This window comes from Saccostrea cucullata, unplaced genomic scaffold (genome assembly GCF_032062105.1).
Source record: "Saccostrea cucullata isolate Sc308-1 unplaced genomic scaffold, CSIRO_AGI_Scuc_v1 ctg10758, whole genome shotgun sequence".
Lineage (NCBI taxonomy): Eukaryota > Metazoa > Mollusca > Bivalvia > Ostreida > Ostreidae > Saccostrea > Saccostrea cuccullata.
In genome coordinates this window covers 1-19,989 of record NW_026923872.1, presented here as the reverse complement: position 1 = coordinate 19,989, position 19,989 = coordinate 1, and the positions used below count along the sequence as shown (strand labels likewise).

The 19,989-nt window shown below is 32.5% G+C and overlaps 1 protein-coding gene across 1 annotated transcript; it reads left to right on the top strand.

Annotated features, from left to right (window-relative positions):
- Positions 1-3,205: 3,205 nt before the first annotated feature.
- LOC134265140 (mitogen-activated protein kinase kinase kinase kinase 3-like) lies at positions 3,206-19,986 on the top strand (the record flags this gene model as incomplete). Its single annotated transcript, XM_062747387.1, has 11 exons — positions 3,206-3,318; positions 6,188-6,353; positions 9,076-9,138; positions 9,486-9,579; positions 16,218-16,321; positions 16,975-17,017; positions 17,160-17,232; positions 18,920-19,051; positions 19,260-19,322; positions 19,783-19,864; positions 19,974-19,986. Coding segments are annotated over exons 1-11 (946 nt in total), but the record flags the coding sequence as incomplete, so codon positions are not given.
- Between the last annotated feature and the right edge of the window lie 3 nt (positions 19,987-19,989).

Below are 19,989 nucleotides of genomic sequence, written 5' to 3'. Positions count from 1 at the left end.
CGAAAGAAGTTAGACACCCCCTTCCTCAACGACAAATGATTTGGATGATAGAATTTGGGTTTTCACGTTAAGACAAATTTCCCCCCGTTGATTATTTTAATGCCCCTGTAATCGAAGATTCGGGGGTATATAGTTTTTTTGTCCTGTCCGTCTGTCTGTTTGTTCGCAAAAACTTTAACATTGCCTATTACTTTTGATTGGTTGCATCTATGGCTTGGATTTGTGGTTGGAACTCTTATTTCACATGTATATATTCACGGTCTGAGAACGAGTTTCTTCGGGTAACAACATTTTTAATCCTTGTATTTGAAAAACTTTGAACAAACTTAGCCAAAAGCTGTTAAGGAGGGGGGGGGGGGCATTAGTGTTTCACAAACACCCCCTTTTTTGGTTTCTCTAGTTCTTTCAGGTAAGTTGACTTTAACTTCTCTGGCTGTCCCCTTTCAAAAAAGATGCTACGTCCCTGATTAACTATCATTAATACTGAATCCATATTTTTTTTCGAAATGGCCAAATAATCATCCTCGTTTTTGAAATACAATACAGTGTCTTTGCATTAGGAATACATCAGCATGATCAGTACCGTGATCTTTTAACTTATTTTCATAATAGACTACTAAAAGAGTTTACATTCAGAAAACTTCCGAATACATTTTCTATATAATTAGGTATAAAATATGTGAGATATTTTTAAATAACTTTTTTTTAATTATAAGCAGCGTTAGACTCAAGACTGGCCTTGCCGGGTGACTGGAAATTCCAGAAGCCCCCCGTTTTTTGGAGAATACCCATACAGAAGGGTAGAAGCCCCAATAAAGTGGTAGAAGCCCGATAAAATTGAATCATTTAGGGTACATAAAACCCTAAGGTGATGTTTAAATGAATGATATTGATATCCGTAAACTTTTATAGCCAATCTTACCTCAGAGTCGATAGAAATCGGGCGGCATTACTAGTTTACCGTACACCACGCCCGATCTAATTTCGAAGCGAGATGCTGTTTATCATCGTATAGATAAAGTTAAAAAAATTCAATTTAATTTTTAAATGTTTTTTATACATGATAAATATAAAATATTATATAATACATGATTTTTTAAAAATATAAGGACGTTAGCCATTAAGATAATATGAATTTGTGTATTGATTATTCATATTATCCCAATGTTACCAGCTCTCAGCCACGTGGAGGCCTCCTCTTTTGTAGAGCCATAATTTGATTTTGTTGTTGTTGAGATTTTAGAGAAATTCTGAATTTAGAGATAAAAACATATCCAAAAGCTCCAAGCAACAATAATTATAAAAAATAGTAATGATAATTAATTCATTAATAATTAATTTTATGTTTCAAAGAGAACAAAAAAAAATGAAATAAATTTCAAAATATGAAAATACTGAATTTATTTGAGATTTTAGACAAATTATAATTTATTTGAGATTTTAGACAAATTATGAATTTAGAGATATAAAATTAAGAGCTTCGAAGCAACAAAAATAATTAAAAATGAAAATAATAATTACTAAAATGTTAAAAGAGAACAAAAAATAAATCAATGCCAAAATATGAAAACACTGAAACCTGGAAAGAAATTTATTAATATCATTTTCAAATATAAAGTTTCAAATACACTGTATATAGATAGTTTATTTCAAAGTGACCTTTTTATGTTCTTTTCTAGAAATAAATCAGATGTTTTAAATATAAATCATCAGTTGTTTACATTTTTAATTGACTTTAAATTAAAACAAATATGAATTAAAATTTTTAAAAAAGTAAAGTAAAAAAAATTACACACTACAAAATAAAGTTTTTATTGAAATTTAACTATGAAAAAAATAGACTGGTTGAAACTGAAAATCTTTTATCATCTCCAAGCATAGGTATTTTATGTAATTTTACATTTCATTGCCAGTTGAATCTGTCGACTAAAAATTTCCATTGCCTCTCTGTTCAAACTAATCCCATCTTCACGCCAAATGTTTTTAGTTTTCTTAAAATCATTAAACCCCTACATCTCCAAAATATCACATTCTGAGAATTTCCATATTTCCTTCGTAATGTGTTATTTATGTCAAAAACCGTAGAATTGTACTTTCCTGGATCCATGGTTCCACAAATCATTTGCCTAAACAGACTTCCAATAAATATTTTTTGAACCGAATCATTTCTTAACAGATTTTCAATAAGGTTTTGGATTCCTAACACTATTTCTGACACAGAAGATGAATTTATATCCTTTCTCCCACTTGTAGAAACACTTTTGTTGGACAGAATTCAACTGCTCTTCTGAAAGATTGACTATAAATTAAGCTTTTTGTTGTAATATCTATGTCACTAAAAAATTGAACGCAATAATTATTTGGCAACTTAAAATTCACAGAACCATTTGCTACACTATTTCCTATTTCTACACATGATTTTGACCAATAACCGCAATTCGTTCTGAATAACTAATAGACTGAACCGGAGACTGAGGAGATGTAGGGGTTTCTACAGAGGAAGCTGTTGTAGGACCTATAGGGAGAGTAATTAAGGAGCTGCTGAAGGACTCCGGATGAGTACAGGATGGCTTGTAGCTGGTGTAATTGACGGAGCTGAAGCAGGAGGAATTGATGAAGCTGCAGTAGGGATATGTGCTGGAATTGACGGAGCTGATGCAGTACCTTGGACGGTTACAGGTGCATTGTAATAGGGGAAATAGTTGCGGGAGCTGCTGGAGGACTTGGTATGGGTACAGGGTGAGGAATTGATGAAGCTGTTGTTGGGATAGGTGCTGGAACTGTAGGGGAACTTACTGATGGAGCACTGGTTGCATTGGCCATTTTATGCCTAAACTGCATTAGGAGTTTACCTTGAATATTTTTGCCTTTGCCATTCCAACCAGTGCCCCAATATGAGTCCGCAACATTATGTATCAGTACCCTTTTGTTTGTGCTGAGAAGGTAATTTTTGAACTCAGCACATTGGTTGAATTTAATAGCCAAAACTTTTAGCATAATTTTGTTTTTGATTGAATGCCAATGGGAGGTGGTATTTACAAGTTTTGAAATTTGTTTACTTATTTTTGCTGTCGGAGCGTTTTGAATTTGGTTTGCTAAATAGGGGTCAGAGTGCTCGACAGCTTTTAAGTACTGATACAAATGTTCCGAACTCTGAAATGTAAGACCCTGGAACATTAGAACACATGGATAGAAGTTTGAGAGGATGTGGTGCTCTCCCTTGAAGTATATGGGAGAGTTGGGAGTTGGATTTGGAACAGGAGAGGAGCTTGCAGTTGGATGTTTAATAGATGCTGTGACAGGAGGAGGAGATGCTGAGTGAGGAGGAGGAGATGTGGAGCTAGGAGGAGGAGAGAGGGAGATGCAGTGCGAGGAGGAGGAGAGGGAGGAGATGCAGTGCGAGGAGGAGTGGGAGGAGATGCTATCAAAGGACCTTTCAGGAAAATTTCTAAAATATTTCAAAAAAATTCAACCAAATCTTAAAGAAAAAGTCAACAACCCCATCAGGCATGACATTGTTGATAAACCGTGGACAAATAATAATTCTGAGTCATTAAATCATGTCTTAAAACAAGCAATTGATTGGAAATCAAAACCACTCCTTGATTTGGTTAATATACTGACAACACTTATAGAATCACAATTTAAAGACCTTAGAAAATCACTTGTTGGGGTAGGACAATTAAAACTAATAGACACACATGATCATTTCAGAGTTTCAAAATCAGTGTGGGTGACCAAAACGACAGACGAACGAGATAGGTTGTACAAAAGATTCAAACTTTTTATTCCGCCAGATAAAACGACACTCACATCAACTGACGGTACTACCACTATAGTTAGACCACGTACCTTAGGTAAAAAGATTGGACAACAAAAACGTAAAAAAGTGGACAGGACTACAACTTTCAAAAAATCTAAAATACAGTAGATCAGTAGATCAAAGGCCAATAATCAGTCAGTTTTAAACCAGGAACCCAAAAATGTTTTTAAAATTGTATAATTATTATTTTTCTAGCATAGGGTTAGTATCAGGCAGTATTCCTCCCCCGCCAGACGGGTGCAGACCAGTGAATACTGTTTGGTGTTGTGTTAGGTTAGAACTTAGCATAGGGTTAGTATCAGGCAGTATTCCTCCCCCGCCAGACGGGTGCTGACCAGTGAATACTGTTTGGTTTTGTGTTAGGTTAGGTTAGGTTAGGTTAGGAACATATTTTTTTTTTAATGTTGCTAATTGAACTATAAATTCCTTTTTATGAATTTTTTTATAATTATTAATTTATTGTCAATTACTTTCATTTGGCTGTAATATGTTTTTACATGAACAAAAGATTGACTAGGAATAATGATAAAGTCTGGGTTTTTTTTAAAGATTTTTATTTTCTTTTTATCTTTCGGTCATCTTTCGGTCCTTTGGTTTTAATATTTTTCTGTTTCAAAATTCAAATCATGGCTCTACAATTAAGGAGGCCTCCACGTGGCTAGAGCTGGGAACATAAGGAAACTATGAATATTATTCAGGTATTACTAATTTAAAAGGTCTTTATTAATTTATCATTATTATTGGTATCAAAATTATCCAAAAATTCATATTTTCCTTATGTGTGTGCTAACGTACTTAAAATGAAATTTGTATTTAAAACATATTTCAAGTTCATATCACCAGTATTTAAAAAGAAGATCATATTACAAAATCATTTATTTTACAATTCAATAATGAAAGTCAAGAACAATTGAACATAGTTAATGATCAGTGTATATACACATGCCCTGCCAGAGGGGGGTTGGTCAGACTAGCTGAGAACAGGTCTTTGAACAAAAGGAGTTTACTGTCAACTTGACCAAGTGTCAACAGCTGTGTATGTACACACACACAGGGGTGCCTCTCTATCCCAGTACAAAACAACACAGCTAGCTGAAGTGTAAATAATATTCTCACCATATTCTCATAATACCCACTTTACAATTGTTTGCATATGCAATTATGCACATTTAATTAATTTTTATGAAACTTTTTTATTTCATTAACCTGGATTCTAATAATTTCATTCTAATGGATACATATTGCTTTCTAATATCAATGAATATAATTTTTTCTATTACATGCACACAAAAAATTAATTTAAAAAATACCTCCCCAAATAAAACAGAACCAAAAAAAAAAAAAAAATACAGCAAATCTAAGTAACTGGAAAATAATAATGAATGCATGAATACTGAATTTCAAATTTAAATAAACATAGAAAGAAAAAAAATAAATACCTTAGATATTAAATAAATTAACAACTTGATTAATTACTTAATTTACTTAGTTATATATTATAAATGATTGGAATTTAAACTAAGGAACTTTATTAATTGATTAATTGACTAGTTAAATTAATTTAAAAAAAAAAAAAAACACACAAAACAACAATCAATTAGTATTTTCACTGTAATGTATGTCAACAGGTTACATCTCAATGTTTTTATAACTATTTTACAGTACACTTCAGCTATACAAATATTTTCATATTTTCAATAATGAGTTTTGATATAAAATTCTTTTTATTAGGTACAAACCAGTGTGGATAAAAGTATTCAAGTAGACAATGAAATATGTTCATAATTTATACTTTATTTCATTTAGGAAATATGTAAATATTTAATGCTTCCTTTATATTCTTAACTTTCCTTTCATATATTTTTTTTTTTTTTGAAAATAAAAATCATTTATTATATTATTCACTTTTGATCAAGATTACGCTAATGATTTACTTGATTTACTCGAAACGACTTCCGCGATCGCGAGTTTAGATCGGGCGTGGTGTACAGTATATGAAGAAAAGAAATGCCGCCCGATTTCTATCGACTCTGAGGTAAGATTGGCTATAAAAGTTTACGGATATCAATATCATTCATTTAAACATCACCTTAGGGTTTTATGTACCCTAAATGATTCAATTTTATCGGGCTTCTACCACTTTATTGGGGCTTCTACCCTTCTGTGTATGGGTATTCTCCAAAAAACGGGGGGCTTCTGGAATTTTCCAGTTACCTGGCCTTGCCTATCTGGTGGTAATCTAAATAAACATCGGGATCGGCATTTTAATTTTTCTGGTTCCCTTGAAAACAACGGAACCAGCTAAACCGGATGTAGAATTAATGATAACAGACATGGAAAAGAATTTTTGTTTTAAATTCATAGGTTTGTAGAATTGATTGCGGAGCAGATGGCCCATAACCCGCCATTAGATTCGGGTATTCTCCGAAGAAACCCCCAGGACGATTTTGAGCTTATTCAGCGGGTCGGGAGTGGCACCTATGGAGATGTTTACAAGGTGATGCCCCTCAACTGTCAGATTCTGACATCAGTATCATTTGTCTGGTTAGAGATAATTCACGTTATAATAACATAAAAGGATCGCCTTTCCATATTTCACGAAAATATCCGTAATCAGTATTTACTGGTTAGTTATATCTTGTCCCTCGCGAAATTTACCAGGGACCTATATTATACTGTTATAGTTTATAGGTCCCTGGTTATTACATATTTTTGGTATTAAAATACAAGATATTGGTATAAGAAAAGGATATACACCAGTATACTATAATCTTTTTGAAGATCAGCTAAAGGAGATTAAATGCATTGCTTAAATAATCTGGTTTCAGAAATGTATCTTCATAATTATGTTCTTAACTATAGTGTTTTTAAATTGCTTCTTTGGACAAAATGTCCCAACACAGCGATGGGGCAATTTAGCAGTGCCAGAAACCAGAATGGAGTAGATCTGCTGAATAATATTTATTTTAAGAACTAAATGTATTCCATCTTTAAAATCCATAAAAAAGTTTCAGTAATATTAAAGATTGCTATACTTCAGTGACACTTCATTTTCATGAGATAGCTTTTTAGTGTTTTTTTTTTTTTATAAGTAAAAAAAAATTCATGGAATGTGGTTTTTGTTGTTTACAATCCAAAATAGTAAAAATAATGCTCATATTGAAATTTCAGAATGAAATTTCAAGTAGCCGGTCGACAAGGACTGCCAGCCAGAATTACTAAATTAGTAACATGGAATATGAAATATTTAAAGTGCAATGATGATGATAATGCGAATATTAACTATGAAACACATTTCATAGATGATAAAATAAATATTCTTTCATTGTTAAATGTTAATTATTTATTTCATCAAAACCACTCTTCCACTTAAATATGATAATAAAGTTCTTGCAAAAAATGACACATAGTAGATTATTTTAAATTAATATTCTTTTCTTTTGTCTTCCAATGAGAAAATGAATTCAAATAAAATGTTAATGTAATTTTTCTGAAAGACACTGCTGCATTCAGCCAATGGACTATTTAATAAAATTTGCCAGGGGTCTCATAGCAATTTGTTGACTTGGGACCCCTGGCATACAGAGGATGTGGTATTATATGCTTCTTGTTAATTTGCTGTAGATACCAGTACATGGGGAATCTATATTTAAATAGGGATTCAGGGATTGCATTAAGATGTTACTTAACTTTAAATTTCGTTGAAATAACATTCTTTTTATAGGAATTCTATAGTAACAGTTACTATAACTATAAAGATACTACAATGTACTACTATAGTTATTATAGTACAGTGTACATACACTTTGCCGCAAGTTGAATTGTAACTGGATTTAGAGCTGTGTTTTAGTTGCCTTAGCCCTGTGTTTTGCTTCCTATCACCCAAATAGACTTCTATCTTCTATGTTTGAGAAAAGAATAAGGTGCACAGTTTAATTTTAAAACATTTTTGATGAAATGAATTAATTAAAAAAATAATAATAAACCATAAAGTTGTGTACCTGTATAATTTTGACTGTCATATTACATTTCAATTATTGGGTCTTTGTGTTAAAGCTAAATTGGACCATAGATTAATTTTTAGAAATATATATTAAATTTTGAACAATAGCCATAATTTAAGACATAAATCAACAGAAAAATATGTTTATATACATATACGTTGTACTGGCTTGCACTCTAATGGCAAAGAACTTTAAATACTCTTAAAATGTTTGCAGTTTAAATACCATGGAATAAATCATTTTTATCAAATGTAAATACATAGCAAGAACATCTGCAAAAAAAGAATTGCTTTAAAAAAATAGTCTGTGCATATTCAAACCATTACATGTATCATAATAAACAAAGAAATCTGAGAGCTGAAATTTAATATTCACACAGACTGAAAGTTATATGATGGGGAGATAATCATAGTAATCAATGAAATTATAACAGGATTGGACTGGCACGAAAAGGTTCAATCTGTAGTCCATGTTTGTGAATTCTTTAGTTTTTTGTGGAAACTTAACTTGGTTGTCTGTGTCATTTTCTGATTTTCTGATCACAAAATATGGAAAATGTTAACATTGAAAGCAAAATTCTGGTATTAATTTTGGTACTGTATTTCATTTTATTTTAAAACAAGGAAACACTCAGTTGCATCATTTTGTAAATGTGTGTTTCAGCAGAAATTTCCTGTCATTGACTTTTGTACACATTGAATTACTTTCAAAGTATGATGATGTAGAATCTCAACTGAAAATGATATTCATTAAAAATATTTAAGTCTTAAGATTTTAGAAGAGGTGTTTTACTTTTAGTAGCCAAGTACTTAATACGGTGGTAAAGATCAGCACCATTTTACTATAGATTTATTATGATTATATAAAAGTTTATTCCTTTGGCAAGCTCTTATTTAAGGGATATAGATTTTTTCTACCTACGTTACTAAATCTATTTTAAACTAGGTATTCTTTATGTTTTTTTTGGGGGGGGGAACACAAAGTCATGTTTATTGAAAAAAAATTTTAGAAACTGATATTAATTTTTTTTTTTTTTTGGCAAGAAATTTCAGTACTGGGGAGATGGCGGCCATCATAAGGATATATTAAACTGGAGCCAGGTAAACAGAAGTATACAAGATAAAACAATATCTACAGCTTATAGGATTTCCTCTGTTATTGGAGTTATGAATTTTGAAAGATCCTTAGAAGTTAGTGGAATTTTTTGTGTGAAGTGTTTCTGTAATTACTCATAACTTTGTATTGTAGGAGATGACTATTGCAATCATACAGCAGGAAATCGTCATGATGAAGGACTGCAAACATGATATTGTAGCTTATTTTGGATAGATACTTGAGGTAGATTTATTTATAAAGTAGTGTATTTATCAGTTTTTCTGAATTGATACTTAATGGACCTCTACAAAAACTATGAATTACAAATTTTTCTAACATAATTAAATTTGGATTTTGAACATAAAATAAGTCATGTAGTTATTAAACTAATAATGATATAGTGAATGATCATAATGATTTTTGTTTATTAATCTTTATCAAGTCTTAGAGTGAAATTTGTTCAAGGTTTATTATTATGCAAAAGGTGTAATGGTACATATTAGAATGGGGAGCTTGTCTGTGCTGATGAATTTGGAAGATAGTGCAAGTACAGTGTTTTTCAGCTTCATAATAGTGGGTTGTTGTTTTTCTGTATAGAAGAGATAAATTATGGATTGCTATTGACAACTATGGAGGTGGCTCATAACATTTACCACAGTAAGTTAGCACTTTTATTCATCACTCTAAGTTAGCACTTTTTCTATTTACCACAGTAATTTGCAACTTTTCTCTTTTTGCCACAATGAGTTATTATGTTCCCCAAACGGAGTTTGGGAACATATTGTTTTTACTCTGTTTCTTATTAAGGTCTTCCGTCTCCAACGGAAGACCTTCTTGTTATTCTTCGGTTTCTTTTTCCCTATTATTATTATTATTATTATTATTATTATTATTATTCTTACGGATTTTGTGCACGCGATTTCTCGTAAACTACTGGACCGATTCTCATGAAACTTTAACATCTGATAGGTACTGATCTGAACCTTATTGGAAATTTTTTTCGTAGATGACGTCACTTCCGGTCGTGAGATATGGACAATTTTCTGATTTTAAAATGCAATTTTGTCTTGATTTAGTAGCGAAAACTGCTTTAGATATGAACTGAAGATTAATTGGAGATGATAGTTCATGACTTATAGCGTTGCAGAATCGCCTTTTCGTGCGTCGTCAGTACTTCCGGTCGAAACCGGAAGCGAATTTAAAAAACGTAATTTTTCAACTTTTCTTTTTTAATATTTTTGTTTTAGAATTGAATAGAGACCCTTTTGCAGAAGCCAAATATGTAATTTGTTTGAAAATCGAAAAAGCCAATCTCGAGATATTTGCATTTGAAAACGCGAAGCGGCGATCCCGATGGCCGAATGGTTAGCGCGTTGGATTGTCACGCGGGCGACCCGGGTTCGATCCCCCGTGTGTCCAAAAAATTTTATCACTTTTTCTGCTCGATTTTTCGATTTTTATTAATTTTAGACCATTTGCAACAACATATTTTAAACTTTTAACTATATCTTACGTAATAAGGGGTCACAAGGGGCCAGAATGCTAAATCTTTGACGCTTCATATCTTGAAAAGAGGGAATATTTTGATAAGCATTATTGAACAAAAGATGGTCAGAATAATATTCTAAACAATATGCATACTTTGAATTTTTGTAAAATGGCCCCATTAAGGACTTGTAGGGATGGCCCCTTAATATTTCCATTCATTATATCTATCAAACGAAAAGAAATCTGTGATTAGGTGTTGAACAAAAAGTCTTTGAAATCACAAGACCTTTCATTTGATATCAAGAAAAAGGGGCTGACCCCTGAAATAAGGGGCTCAGAGGGGCTAAAAGTCTTTCATCTTTAACTCTTAAATGATCAATATTTTGTGATACATTATAGAAGCAAAGGTATTCATCTTAACAATTTGCAACAATATATGATACAATTAGGACCATATGTTACGTAATTAGGGGTCACAAGGGGCCAGAATTTCAAATCTTTGACACTTTCTATCTCAAAAATGGGGAATATTTTGATAAGCAATAATGAACAAAAGATGGTCAGAATAATATTCTTAACAATATGCATACTTTGAATTTTTGAAAAATAGCCCCATTAAGGACTTGTAGGTGTGGCCCCTAAATATTTCCATTCAACATATCTCCACAACGAAAAGAAATCTCTGAATAAGTGTTGAACAAAAAATCTTCAAAATCACAAGACCTTTCATTTAGTTACAAGAAAAAGGGGCTGGTCCCTCAAATTAGGGGTTCAAGGGGCCAAAATCTTTCATTTTTAACTCTTTATTGATTAATATTTTGTAATACATTGCAGAAGCAAAAGTATTCATCTTAACGATTTGCAACAATATATGATACAACTTGGATCATGTGTTACGTAATTAGGGGTCACAAGGGGCCAGGATATCAGATCTTTGACGCTTTATATCTCAAAAAGGTGGAATATTTTGATAAGCAATATTGAACAAAAGTTGGTCAGAATAATGTTCTCAACAATATGCATACTTTGAATTTTTGTAAAATGACCCCATTAAGGATTTGTAGGGGTGGCCCCTAAATATTTATATGAATCATATCTCCACAATAAAAAGAAATCTCTGAATAGGTGTTGAACAAAAAGTCTTTGAAATCACAAGACCTTTCATTTGATATCAAGAAAAAGGGGCTGACCCCTCAAATTAGGGGCTCAGAGGGGCCAAAAGTCCTTCATCTTTAACTCCTAAATGATCAATATTTTGTGATATATTAAAGAAGCAAAGGTATTCATCTTAACAATATGCAACAATATATGATAGAATTTGGATCATATTTACGTAATTAGGGGTCACAAAGGGCCAGAATGCTAAAGATTTGAGGATTCATATCTTGAAAATGGGGAATATTTTGATAAGCAATATTGAACAAAAGATGGTCAGAATAATATTCTAAACAATATGCATTCTTTGAATTTTTGAAAAATGGCCCCATTAAGGACTTGTAGGGGTGGCCCCTAAATATCAATATGAAGCATATCTCCACAACGAAAAGAAATCTCTGAATAGGTGTTGAACAAAAAGTCTTTGAAATTACAAGACCTTTTATTTGATATCAAGAAAAAGGGGCTGACACCTTAAAATAGGGGCTTAAAGGGGCCAAAAGTCTTGCATCTGTACCTCTTTAATGATCAATATTTTGTGATACATTACAGAAGCAAAGATATACATCTTAACGACTTGCAACAATATAATATAAAAGTTTGGCCATATCTTACGTAATAAGGGGTCGCAATGCGGCCAAAATGCTAATTTTTGTCATGCTTTACTCTTGAAAGGAGGGGGATATTTTTATAAGCAATATTGAACAAAAGATGTTCAGAAAATCGTGATAAAAATGAGAAACTTAAAATTCATTGAAGAAAAACTTAATGTCATTCTCTTTTAACGAATATCTCAGTCAAAATCACATCTCATCTTATCGAGAAATTCAACGGAAGACCTACTCGTTGCTCGCAACGAGATCTCATCTAGTTATTATTAAGGTCTTCCGTCTTCACGGAAGACCTTATAGTGATTCTACTGTTTCTTATTATTCTTATTATTATTATTATTTTTTTTGACAATATTTTGTGCAGGCGATTTCTCGAAAACTATTGAGCGGTTTTTCATGAAACTTTCACAAAAAATGTGTCATTATATGAAGTTGTTACATCCGAAGAGAAATTTGGAAAATTCGCTTCTGGTGCCAAGTTATGGACAATTTCCTGATTTTAAAATGCGATTTTGTCGCGCACTTTTATCGAAAATGGCTTAGTATATGATATGGAGACTTATTGAAGATGATAGATCATGACTTTCTGGTTTGCAGAATCACCTTTTCGTGCGTCGTCAGTACTTCCGGTCGTTACGAGATGCAAATTTTAAAAAATCGTATTTTGTAACTTTTTTGTTTTTCAGTATTTTTCATTTATTTTTGGTATGTTAATAGAAACCCTCCTTATAATGCTTACTATATAATTTGTATAAATATTGATAAATCGAAACTCTAGATATTAGCATTCGAAAATCTGAAGCGGGTCCAAAATGGCGGCTGTCTCTGTCAACGCCGACATTTCGCAATAGGGGTTTACGGGGGCAGCCGAGCGTTTGCTTTTACGAAAGTAACATAAGAATAAATGAAATGTAAAGGAATACTTGGATTTTCACGTCGTAGTTTCGTTGCGGTTCTGTGTCAAACTAACGTCTTCTATAATTGGTTTTGGCTGGTTTTCAAAGTAGAAAAAGAAAAGACTAAATGTGCAAATGAAATTCGATACCTAATATCTTTTGTGCATCACGGAAAAACAGATCTTAAATCATACTTAAAAATAATACTTTCTTAAAAAAGAATATCAATTAATATTGTCAGTATAAATCGTAACCACTGTTTTTCCTATGCACACTTGTGTCATATTAAACTAATGAATAAGACAAAAATAAGAAAAAGATTTTTTAAAGATCGCTTCATGGAGTTTATTTTAGCTTTCTTGTCTCAAAGACCTGATTCAAGTTATTCAGCAAAAATGATATCTGATTCCTTGACCATCGAAGGGCGAGCCATGTTTTTCGGCGAAACGTTTCAACCTTTTTCGATTAACTAATCGGGATAGTTCACTTGGGGGATAAACAGGAAATTGAAAAAAAAAATCATAACCGTTTCACCGCTTTAGTGTTACATGCATATATACAATATGGAATTTTTAAAATGTGTTAAACATACTTTCTAAATCTCGAATCTTAGGCTATAAGAACGTTCTTTTTTAATTTCATTGAAGCTATCACACCTATTTAATAGAACATTCTAAAGAAAAAGCGCGAAGATTAACTCGTGGCATTTGGCGCTAAATTTTGAATAGTGACCTGCCTTTCATAATTTTAAGAGAGAAGCATATTCGTTAATATATACAAGCAGATTTAGAGTAGAGGTTCCGATAGCGTAATATTTAGTGCGTTGGAAATTCATGCTAGCGACTTGGGTTCAATCCCCCTTGTGTGCAAATCTTTTTTTTTTTACTTTTTCAGCTCGATTTTACGTCTTCTTTCCGGAATCGGACGGAAGACCTCTCGTTGCTCGCAACGAGTTTCTCATCTAGTTATTATTATTATTATTATTTTTCTTATTTCTTCTCCTGTACTTTTTTTGTCCGCGAGTGTTCTCAGAAACTGTTCACCCAACTGAGCTAAAACCTTTTTAGGGTTAATAGGTGTGTAGTGTAGGTGTGCGGAACGAAGGTCATTTTGCGCGCATACGCACGCACGTGCGTGCGCGTGAAATGAGTGAATTGACTGATATACTTAAAATAGCTATTACTTTTACATTTTTTGATGAAATGATTTGAAACTCATTATATAAAGATATATTAATACTATTGATAATGTGACACTGTCAAATTAGCACGAACTCACGCGCATGCACGTGCGCTTCGCTCTGATTGGCTGAAACAAAAACCTCAATATCTTTTCTGTTTTTTGAGGAAATGCTATGAAATTTAAAATATTGGTTTACTTTAGTATGTCCTACAATATGATATATAACAATTGTCATGTAAACACGCGCATGCACGTGCACTGCAATCTGATCGGCTTAAACTTAAAATGGCTATAACCCCCTTGTTTTTCAACCAAACAGTATGGGATTTAGAACGTAGACAGACATAAGAGACTCCTACAAGGAGGTATGGTAGTCATGTACATGCATGCACGTGCATGCTCGTGTGCTTTGCTGTGATTGGCTGAAACAAAAATCGCAATATCTTTTTTAATTTTTGAAGAAATGCTTTGAAATTTTAAACATAGTCATGCATTAGGATATCCTACAATATGATATATAACAGTTGTCGTGAAAACATGCGCATGCACGTGCGCTGCAATCTGATTGGCTTAAACTTAGTATGGCTATAATGCCCTTGTTTTCCAACAAATTAGGATGGGATTTAGACCATTGACAGACATATTGGACTCCTACAGGAAAGTTTGGTCATCATGCACATGCATGCACACGCATGCACGTGTATTTCGCTCTGATTGGATGAAACAAAAATCTCAATATCTTTTCTGTTTTTTTGACGAAATGCTATGAAATTTAAAACATAGGCATACTTTAGGATGTCCTACAATAGGTTATATAAGAATTGTCCTGAAAACACCCGCATGCACGTGCGCTGCAATCTGATTGGCTGAAACTTTAAATGGCTATATCTCCTTTGTTTTTTGACGAAATGCTTTGAAATTTAAAACATAGTCACACATTAGGATATCCTGCAATATGATATACAAAAAATTTCAAGAAATCACGCGCATGCACGTGTGCTGCAATCTGATTGGCTGACACATTAAATGACTATATCGCCTTTGTTTTTTGACGAAATGCTTTGAAATTTAAAACATAATCATACATTAGGATGTCCTGCAATATGATATACAAAAAATTTCAAGAAATTACGCGCATGCACGTGTTCTGCGATCTGATTGGCTGATACTTTAAATAACTATATCTCCTTTGTTTTTTTACGAAATGCTTTGAAATTTAAAACATAGTCATTCGTTAGGATATCCTACAATGCGATAAAGAAAAAAAAATCATGAAATCACGCGCATTCACGTGTGCTGCAATCTGATTGGCTGAAACTAGAAATGGCTATAACTCCCTTGTTTTTCAACCAAACAGGATGGGATTCAGAACATAGATAAATATTAGGGACTTCTACAAGAAGGTAGGGTCATCATGCACGTGCACGCACGTGCGTGCATTTGGAATGAGTGAAATTAGAAATACACTTGAATGAGTGATTTTTAATACTTTTGGACTGAGTGTTTTCATATATAGTATATTACAGGGAATATGGCACTAAAAGGGAGTTGGGGAGCGTTTGGGGAACATCTGTAACGGTTCCCGTTACAATTAGCACTAGTTACTTTTGTTTTGATTAAAGTAGTTTTGTATCTCCAATCATATATATCACACACACAGAGCTTAATTAATAACGAACTTTCTTCTCAATCTTGCTGGTTAAAAGATTCATATTGATAAATTATTTCAAAGAAAGGGGGGATGGATTACCAATTACAGATGTATTGGTAATTCTTGTTAGTATCCTCTCTCATAAATGGAATGAAAATAAAGTCAGACATAAGTTTTGGTGTTGTTAAAGCCTCAGTACAGAATATTTGAAACTTGCACTAATTCAGTAATTGTCAAATAGTTTCACATATATCTATGCATCTGCCCTCACGTACATGGACCTTGGTTCACCCAGATTAATTCTTTTTTCAGTAACGGGGCCTTTGGCAGAGCCACAGATTGCTTTTATTTGTCGAGAAACATTAAAAGGTTTAATGTATCTACACAACAGAGGGAAAATGCATCGTGACATTAAGGTAAAATTTTTACTTGTGTAATCAGGTCAAATTACAGGTAACAAAATCTCAATAGGTATACATGACTTCCTGTTTGAATGTTTGTGGACCAAGAACTTGATAAACTTTATTATTCAGAAAAATTACATTTAAAGTCACGTACACCCCCTTTTTAAAGGAATAAATGAAGGAAATATTGATTGATTGTGTTTTGCTGACAAATAGCGGTAGTATGAACCAAGGTAGATACCCCTTTACCTTTTTATATTATTATGTATCTTGCACTGTGACCCATTTAAGTACAATACCAGCAATCATTTAGAACACTGCTGATTTTTCTGATTCAAAAAATAACTGTTTGAAAATTGCTATTGCTTTGCAAGCCCATTGGAGAAAATTAAATGTGAGTTGCATGTGGGAGTTAATCACAAAATGTCAGACCAGGAGCAAAGCTAGCTAAACACACCATAATATATAGTCATAAGTTTTAAATTGAAAAAAAACTATGTTGATTTCTATTGAATAGAAATACCAGGTAGAGTGCTAGAAGTAATCATTGTTTCAGTATAATTGATTATAATTGAGGAATTAACTTAACTTTAGATTATTCCTTTTTAACAGAACTATTACTGTATTTTTTCACCCATCTATAAGAAATTTGTTTTGTTTTTTAGGGTGCTAATATTTTGTTAACAGATGAAGGGGACATAAAATTAGGTTTGTGTGCTGACATAATGACAAGATCACGAAGATACATGCATAAGAAGAGTCATTTAATTTTGAAATTTTTGTCAAAAAAAAAAAAGATTGACTCTCATTAGATTTATAATGCATTAATTAAAGGTTATTTTATTTGTAGCTGACTTTGGTGTTTCTGCACAAATAACTCAAACTATGTGCAAGAGGAAATCATTTATTGGGACCCCATACTGGTAAGATTATTGTAGTCTGTCAAGAAGTACAAATTTACTAATGATTATTGATTGATTAAAAACCCATTCATTATAGGGAAAAGGAAGGGAAATTCATCAGTTTTATTGTTACTGAGGGTAGGATAGAATTATTCTAACAGAAGGAATCCATCAGCAATATGAAGATTTGTTCTGCATGATAACAAAAGAAAGGAAGATAAGTCTGAAGCAAAGCCAAAGAGGTAGAGCCACTTTGGGCGTTATTTGGCCCTGCGAATTTCGGAAAATTCAAAACCGCTCACTTTAGGTTGCAAATGCAGTATTTATCACTTGGACTGTTGGTGACCACGTATCTATTAATTGTGACGTCATTTCACATCTAGTCAATGCATTATGACGTCATAAAATGCGTCATTTTCCTCATATCCTGTAAATTCCTTTGAAAATGACCTAAAGTAGAAGCGTTTTTTCAATATTTCATATAGAGCACAACCTCTGATCCAAAATATGCTAATACATAATGAAAGGCCTATCTTTGAAGATCAAAAAACATGTTTTATTTTTTGGATCGTGGGCTGTGCTCATATTTTAATTCTTTGCTGAAGGTAGTTAAAAACGCATATTTTCTGCAAATTTAAAGAACATTGCAATTTCTCAAAGCCTGTTTTTAAATATTTTGATTCTCAAAACGAAATTTTATTATAGAATATGAAAGCACCAAGTGTCTACTTTATTTTGATATATGAAAATGGAAAGAGGGTGATAGTTAATTAATTGATATAAGTACAGGGCGTTTTTATGCATAAGATGGCTCTTGCTCTTTAATATACTTGTTAACTTATCCAGGTTATCAGTGAATTTATTTAAGTAATATAGTAATCTCTGGAAAAATTAGGATGGATTTACAGAGTTATGTCCCTTGTTCTACAGTAAGTCATGCCAAAATCATGCTTTCTCTTCAGTAGATTTTCCCCAACTCTTTACTCAATATTATTAGTCACATTATAGTTTCTGTTGCAATTAGTTTGAGGTTGAGCTAAAATCTCTGCTAGATTGTGAAGACTAAGTACCGGGTATGTACAGTGTGATGTTGCATCTCACTTGTCTTTAAAAATCAACAAAGGACATCAAAAGATCCAAAGGGCAGTCATCTTGAGGAAATGTACTGAATCAAACTGCAAGTGACCCTGCACCACAAAATCATTAAATGCCTTGACAAGTTATAGAGACTTACGATAAATATCCTCCTACATACAGTGCTCAGTGGGAGAAAGATATTTGGGACATGTTATACCATATAATCTTACTGAACATTCTACCCAGCACTCATGAATAAAAGTTTCTTCCTATATATCCTTGGATCTAATACTGATGATCCTTGGATTAAAAGCTGATGATCTTTAGATTTAATACTGATAATCCTTGGATTAAAAGCTGATGATCTTTAGATTTAATACTGATAATCCTTGGATTTAATACTGATGATCCTTGGATTTAATATTATGGATCCCTGTATCAAAAGCTGATGATCCCTGGATTTTGTTTGATTGATCCCAGCATCAAGGACTGATGATAACTGCATGGATCTAAAGCTGATGATCCTTTGGGTTGAATTGATTACTGATAATCCCTGGATGTAATACTGATGATCCCTGGATTTAATATCGATGATCCCTGGATTTAATACTGATGATGATATTATTCACAGGATGGCCCCAGAGGTGGCTGCAGTGGAGAGGAAGGGGGGATATAATCAGCAGTGTGATATATGGGCCGTGGGAATCACAGCTATAGAGTTTGCCGAATTACAGCCCCCAATGTTTGATCTTCATCCCATGAGGTAGGGTGTTCAGAAGAATTTTTAAAATTGTTTCTGATCTACAGTTTTGCATGCAATCATAAAAATGCTTTCAGTGTACTTTTATCCAGAAATTGCAGTTTTACTTGGTAATATATTATCATATTTGTAATGGGAGAGGGGAGAAAAAGGAAGAGAATAGGACAAGTAGTTGTACTTCATTTTTACATGTTTTTTTTATTTTTTGTAGGGCTTTATTTTTGATGTCCAAAAGTGGATTCAAGCCACCACAGTTAAAGGACAAAAACAAATGGTTAAGTAGCTTGTACATTTTTATTAGTTATTTTATATTGAAACCATTTGCCTGTAGTTTAAACTCCAATATTTTGGATACTGTTGAGATAAAATAAATTTGACATTAAATAGTGCTGATAATTCATTCAGTTTTTGAGAGAGTTATCTTTCTTGACAAAATGAAATTGCAAGTAATTCTTTTCTCTAATATGATATGCTAAATTCTATGAAAAATTTTGTACATAATTTATTTATATTTTATAAAATTGTATGGCTTTGTGAGCTCACTTACAGTACATCTTGTGTATGTGGTTCAAAGGAAATGGTTCAAATTAACAGTTTCCAGAGGAATCAAATTGAATAGTTTTGTTATTGCATAATTTATGTTAGCACTAATATTGAGTGTAATCAATATTACAGATTGTTATAAATTAAGGTGAAAATAATACTTGTAATATGATATATTTTTTTAAATTAAGGTCCCAGATATTCCAACATTTTATCAAAGTCGCACTCACAAAAAATCCCAAGAAGAGGCCCACGGCTGAAAAGCTTTTAGAGGTGCGTTAAAGAAAATCAAACCACAAACTTAATTGTATTTCATAATAATTAATTAAACATCATCTTTTTATAAAGGTCAGACATTACACAGAAACAATATATTTTTTAGCATCCATTTGTACAAA